We start from the raw sequence: 6,590 nt of genomic DNA, 5'->3' as shown, positions 1-6,590 counted from the left end.
CATGGTTTCTTTCTTTCGGCGACCGTCATCTTGGGCATACTAGTGCCTTACTTGGCGATCACCATTCTTAACCCAATAATTATGGCTCATGACCTCAATAAATTCATGTCCTTTAATTTAACATGACATTTTATCTGTGTTGCCATTTATCTTCTTGCCAACCTCACCGATGGTCGTCTCAGTACTCACACAATCACAAAGCATTTAAATATGGTCAATCATAATACCTTTCTCTCTCAGCACAATACGAGAATCTGCTTTCTTTTTCTCTGTGTGAAGTTTTGCCGAGGCGTGCATGGTACTCGTCTCACTTTTAACTACGCACAACATCTTGAACAATCCTTGCGAAAATCAAAACCGGACTTTTCCACACTGTTTTGCATCCTATATTTATCTAACCCCGTTGTCACTATCAAGAAGAAAGATGGGCGTGAGGCCCCCGAGACCTTTCCAAAAACTGTAAAGAAGAAAGAAACACAACCCACAAATCTGAAACAAACTGATATGACATTGTATCACATCTCTATACTCTGTGCATACTATATTGTCCTGCTCACTTCCCTACCTTAGTTCTATGCCCCTTTCTCCTGGTGGTAGCTCGACGACCTTTGTTGACGTCGCTGCGCACCAGTGCACCCGGTAGTGAACCCATTGCGGCCGCGAAGCACAATACCGGCATGGATTGCTGAGTCGGGATACTTCTGTCGGTGCCTGTCTTGATGGTTCTGGTGATGGTGTTGGTGCTTCTCCTCGACCTCCACCTTCATGTCCACTACCTTGTCCTCCTCCACAATGACTGTGAACACAAATGGGCCCACGGGAAAGAAGTCTTCCATGCCGAGGACGGGCTCGAGGGCTTTTACCACTTGCCTCATGGTGGGTCTAGACTTTGGGTTCTGGCTGAGACACTTGTATGCCACCAGTGCTGCCACCTCGGCGCCTTTGCATGAGTATTGACACTCGAGAGTTGGGTCCATGACTTTGTACAATCTGTCAGGTTGCTTTAGGTATGGTCTAGACCAAGCCACCAGGTTCTGCTCCCTCAGCCGTCGTGCACGGTCCACTGATCGCAGCCCGGAGAGGAGCTCCAGGAGCACTACACCAAAGCTATATACATCGCTCTTGGCAGTCAAGTGGCCGGTCATGATATATTCTGGCGCTGCATAACCATGCGTCCCCATGACACGTGTTGTCACGTGTGTCTCGTCACCCTGGGGCCCATCCTGGGCCAGCCCAAAGTCGGACAACTTGGTGTTGTAATCCTGAAATAGCAAGCATTGGAATTTTGTGAGGGGAAATAGCACCAAGTGACGTACAATGACGTACGCAGTGAATATTTTTCTCCAACTAGGTATAATGTATAAAAATGTGTACAATTGCACTATAGTTTGTGAATTACTAATTAGTGGGTGTTAATGTGAGCTTGACTTATGTGGTGAAGCGAGGACATATAAGCTTTCTCAAGTTTGTCATGCATCCAAGAATCTTCAGAGTTTCAGTCAGGTCACAGCAAAGTTCATGGCATCTTGGATAGTTCAACTGGTCAAAAGTTAAAGGTTTAAAATCTGGATTCAAGGTCAAATTATTTTGTGCTCATCAGTCAGTTTTGTAGGAATTCCAGTGTATAAGAGATGTGAAGCTTTTTCGACCCCATTTGTTAGTAACCACCACTACAGTTTCCAAATGAAAGACATTTTGAAAGCTGCTTCTTTTCTTTGCAGAAAGTCTGAAATTACGGGTGGCTGGCTTACCGAGTCGAGCAAGATGTTGGAGGCCTTGAAGTCACGGTAGATCACCGGCGGGTCTGCGTCGTGGAGAAAGGCAAGGCCCTTGGCCGCGCCGACAGCGATCTTCATCCTTGTCATCCACGGGAGAGAGCCATTTATGCCTGAAAGGAAATAGGATGTTTTAGGTCAGTCTCCTGCTCCACATTGACCAAGAGTTGTAACTTTCAAGCACTAGGAAGTTGGTAGGATAAATAATTCTTTAACCAAAAATATCCAAATATCTACAGTTCCTCTGTTTTAAAAACAGCAGGCGTTGTTCTTTTGGATGGCAGAGAACAGCTCAGCTATCTTCTTGACTTAGAGAAAAGAAATGAAACTTAGAGAAAAGAAACTGCAGGGGACAAGAAGAGCTCATTCCTCATGGACCAGATGGCACTCGTACGTGCCCAGGTTTCCAAATTAACACAAATTCTTTATCTTGCTGGTCTCGAGAACCACCAAACGTACTAGTAATCCTCAGAATGATCAATCGACAGAAGAACTCACTCTTGAAGAGGTGCTTCTCCAGGCTCTCGCCGCTCATGAACTCGTAGACCAGCATCCGGTGCTCGTCCTCGTAGCAGTAGCCGATCAGTTTCACCAGGTTCTTGTGCCTCAGTTGCCCAAGGAAGAAAACCTCAGCCTACAAAGAACAACCCACATGATAAGCTAGGTGTTCATCGAGCAGACACCGAATTAATCACGCGAGCATCTGAGCGTGCTGGGGCGTGCATTGCACTCTGATCCGCCCTCACCAGCCACTCCTTGTGTCCCTGCGTGCCGCAGTCCAGGTCGAGGTACTTGACGGCGACGGGCTGCGCGGCCAGCCCGGGGCGGAGCTTGTCGTCGACCGCGCCCTTGTAGACCGGTCCGAAGCCGCCGCAGCCGAGGTAGTTGGCGCGCGAGAAGCTCCCGGTCGCGGCGCGGAGCTCGGCGTAGGTGAAGGCGTACAGGTTGGACCCGGACAGCGTGATGGACAGGTCCTCCGGCGACAGCGTCCCCGACGAGCTCAGGCTCTTGAAGGACATTCTCGACGACGACCTCGGGCATCCTTTCACGCTCCGCCCGATACGCTGCCGCGAGGTGCGGTCGTGGTAGCCGTCATCCGCCACTCTGCTGCCGCCGACGCAGCACGAGAATGGGTTCCAAGATTTCGCGGCCATGGCAAGAACTGATAGGTTTTGTAGTATATATCAATATGGAAGGATCAAGAAAGTTTCCCGCCTCCCCGGAGCTGAGAATGAGCTCTCGGCTCAAGGAGAAGGTGAGCTCGGCTTGGGTGGATGCTATGGTGGAGCGGCTAGCCGGGCCTTTATATAAGTGTGGAGTGCGGGTGGCTGCCTGTGCCACACCCACACGGATGGGCTCGTTGTCCGCGCCTCGACACTCTACCGTAGGACAAAACAGCCGATGATGTGATGGCTGGCGAAACAGGGGAAGGGTATGGTGGGGTTGGTGGCGCACCCCTCCCTCCAACCAGAGTTTCTACCGGCGAGACGGACGGCGTAGGCTGCTTATGTTTCATGGAGTTGACTCAAACCTTGTGGGAACGAACATGGGTGGATGCAAGTGACGGGAATGTCACACCGCGGTTTCATATACCACATTAGCCGCGGGTTATGGTGAAAAGTTGTCCGGGGTGGACCATCATCGGACGTAGGCTAGGACGATTAAACTGACCCCTAAGCTCCACGGGTTAATTTGGTTTAGTAGACGTGGTTTTCAGATACTGTGGCCGTGGGTTTGATCGGTTGTGCTACAGCTGCCTTTACGCCAACTCCAGCGCGCGATCCTAAACGGACATCCATTTTGTCCGGATTCTGTCTATTTGGGGCGGCAATGGAATCGTGTCTGGGCCTTTTCTGGAATACGGTGGCCGTGCATCCAACGCGCAGACGCATCCTGTGGCCACATCATGTCTGCCTTTAAACGCAAATATTCGAATAACAACAGCCCGTAGTTCATGTCAGCGGCCCTAATTCACGACGGCAACACAGCCAGCCTCCAAAATGAATAGGTATGTCGCCAGCAACACGGCCAGCGGCCGGCAACACAGTCAGCCTCCAAAATGAATAGGTTTGTCGCCGGCACACGGCCAGCGGCTGGCACCCATGCCAGCCTCCAAAAAGAACGGTCGCCGCTGCTGGATCGCAGCGTAACGTTGAGGTCGATGACGGCCGAGGGGCGCGGGGTGGACGGCTCGATCACGCCAACGTCTAGCGACACCGAGAAACGGGTCTAGCCTTCGTACCTTGGCGGAGGAAAACCGGGCTACAAAGGCGTGGTCCGCGACATAGGCGAGGGGCAATGCGGAGGCGGGGCGACCGATGAGCCTGTGCTCGCCGGGCCGACGGGCGTTGCCGAGAAAATCGCCGGACGACAAATCCCAAGCATGAGGAGGGCGTGCGCTTTGTTGACGATGTCCTCCTTCTCGTCGACGTCAGCCTTGCGCCGCGCGGCCTCCAATGCAGCGCGCTCGGCGGCGAACATGGCCGCGACATTCTTGCCCTTGGCCACTGCCCTCCGGTTCCTCCTCTTGGCCGATTCCGCATCCAGCTTTGCAAGCTCTGCCGGCGTGAGTTCCGACCGCGGCTTCTTCGGACCCTTGGCCGCCTTCTTCTTCACCTTTCCGGGCGGGTCGACGGCCTGGCCACCGGAATTCGGTGGGGCATCGGCCATGGCGGGAGTGTGGCGGAGGGGAGGTCGGACATGGGAGGGTTTGGGGGGAAATGGCGCGGAATGGGGCGTTGGGCGGGTGCTTTGTGCCATCGACGGGTGAGGGAGTCCTGGTTTGAGGGGTCCTCGGACAGCCGGACTATTGATGTGGGCCGGACTGTTGGGCTATGAAGATACAAGACTGAAGATTCTCTCCCATGTCCGGATGGGACTCTCCTTGGCGTGGAAGGCAAGCTTGGCGACCGCATATGTAGATTCATTTTTCTGTAATAGACTTTGTACAACCCTAGTCCCCTCCGGTACCTATATAAACCGGAGGGCTTAGTCCGTAGAGGCATAGACATACACAATCATAATCCTCATAGGCTAGACTTCTAGGGTTTAGCCATTACGATCTCGTGGTAGATCAACTCTTGTAATACTCATATCATCAAGATCAATATAGCAAGAAGTAGGGTATTACTTCGATAGAGAGGACCCGAACCTGGGTAAACATCGTGTCTCCCGCCTCCTGTTACCATCGGCCTTAGACGCACAGCTCGGGACCCACTACCCAAGATCCGCCGGTTTTGACACCGACATTGGTGCTTTCATTGAGAGTTCCGCTGTGACATCGAAGATAGAATTGATGGCTCGCCTTGTTATCAAGGACTACATCACCTCCGAAGGAGCCCTGGCCTCAGGCCAAACCATCCGACTGGGCGGCTTCATCATGACCACCCGCTCAGCCATCGAGCCGACAATGACTTCTCGGATCATCAAAAATCGTCTCCGCATTGATTTCGAACACTCTAAACAGATGGATCCGACGGAGTTGTCGTCTTTGAACGAACTCCTCGATCGCATCGCCGCCCTGGGCGTCGCTACAGACTACGACCAGATCGGGCTTAAAACTAATCAGAGAGAAATCAAATCTCCACCAATCACCCATTAGGTATCAGTAATTGAGGAGTGCAATGGCAGCTCCCCCTCTACATTGAGGACGAACTATGTTTGGACTACTGGGCTTGAAGAGCCGGATAACCATCTGCGGAACAACACGCCCTGCGCTCTGAACTTAGAATCGGGCAATGGGCCAGAAAAATCAGTTGATATCACGGAGCCCGAACTGTTAAGTTCGGAAGTTTCTCAGACTCTAGATCCCAAGGTGGGTTAGGGTTCGGATTTAAAACCACCCACCCACCCAGATACACGCGATCTTACGTACATACGACAGCAGTCTCTGGAAACGGTCCATCACTTTTGGGCCCAATTCCTCCTTGTTAAAGACAAGATCGAAGGCTGCGGCGATGAAGACACAATCACACAATTCTGCAAAAATTGCACGAACGAAGGAATCTTCAATGCAATTAACCGTCATTGCATATTACACTTCACTGACTTGGCAACCATAGTACAGAAGTACTGCGCAATGGAGAGCGCCTGGAAAACCCAGGCAGCACCTTGGGAACTACAAGTCCCCCCTCAACTACTCATCCGGACAAAAAGATGCCCCCTCGTGGGTTGCCCGATCCAATATTAAAGAAACCAAAGCCCATCATAGGGCACGGAACTGTTCTGGAGGGATGGCTCGATAGGCCATGCAAAATACACTCAACACCAGACACCATATCAACCCACAACCATAGGGCATGTTGGATACTCCGGCAAGTGGCCAAGAGCGGCGAGGATCTCCTCACCAAGAATGTCGCAAAGCAACATTCCATGGAAGACGACGACCTCAGAGTATTGACGGTATTTGAAACTTTCGCCTCAAATAATAGGCACAAAAGGGCACTCCACAGCCTTGTCGAAATCTGCCAAGTTGCAGCAATAAACCCCTAGAACGACACGGCCATTACTTTCAATGCCGATGATGAGCCAAAATCCAGGACAGTCCGGGCACCAGCCGCATTACTCCTCAATCCGATCATGGATGGCTTTCGGCTAACCAAAGTGCTCATGGGCGGCAGCAGCGAACTGAACCTCGTTCACAAGGAAACTCTCAACAAAATGGAAATAGATAAGAGCCGCATTGAGCAAAGTAGCACGACCTTCCAAGGAATCATTCCTAGTCGGGAGGCGCGATGCGCGAGAAAAATCACACTATATGTGGTATTCGGCACGCTGGAGAATTACAGGTCCGAAGAGATAACCTTCCAAGTGGCC

At 51.8% G+C, this 6,590-nt stretch overlaps 1 protein-coding gene across 1 annotated transcript; it reads right to left on the bottom strand.

The window, feature by feature from the left end:
* Positions 1 to 263: 263 nt before the first annotated feature.
* Positions 264 to 3,039, bottom strand: LOC123116177 (serine/threonine-protein kinase RIPK). The gene is made up of 4 exons (XM_044537178.1): positions 2,522 to 3,039; positions 2,274 to 2,409; positions 1,752 to 1,888; positions 264 to 1,262 (listed from the first exon to the last, which is right to left on the bottom strand). Exons 1-4 carry the CDS (start codon positions 2,927 to 2,929, stop codon positions 573 to 575), a joined length of 1,371 nt encoding a protein of 456 aa, XP_044393113.1. The 5' UTR covers positions 2,930 to 3,039; the 3' UTR covers positions 264 to 572.
* Between the last annotated feature and the right edge of the window lie 3,551 nt (positions 3,040 to 6,590).

Source organism: Triticum aestivum, chromosome 5B (genome assembly GCF_018294505.1).
Source record: "Triticum aestivum cultivar Chinese Spring chromosome 5B, IWGSC CS RefSeq v2.1, whole genome shotgun sequence".
Classification (NCBI taxonomy): Eukaryota; Viridiplantae; Streptophyta; class Magnoliopsida; order Poales; family Poaceae; genus Triticum; species Triticum aestivum.
Note: the sequence above shows the minus strand (reverse complement) of the source record. Positions and strands in the feature narration are given on the sequence as shown.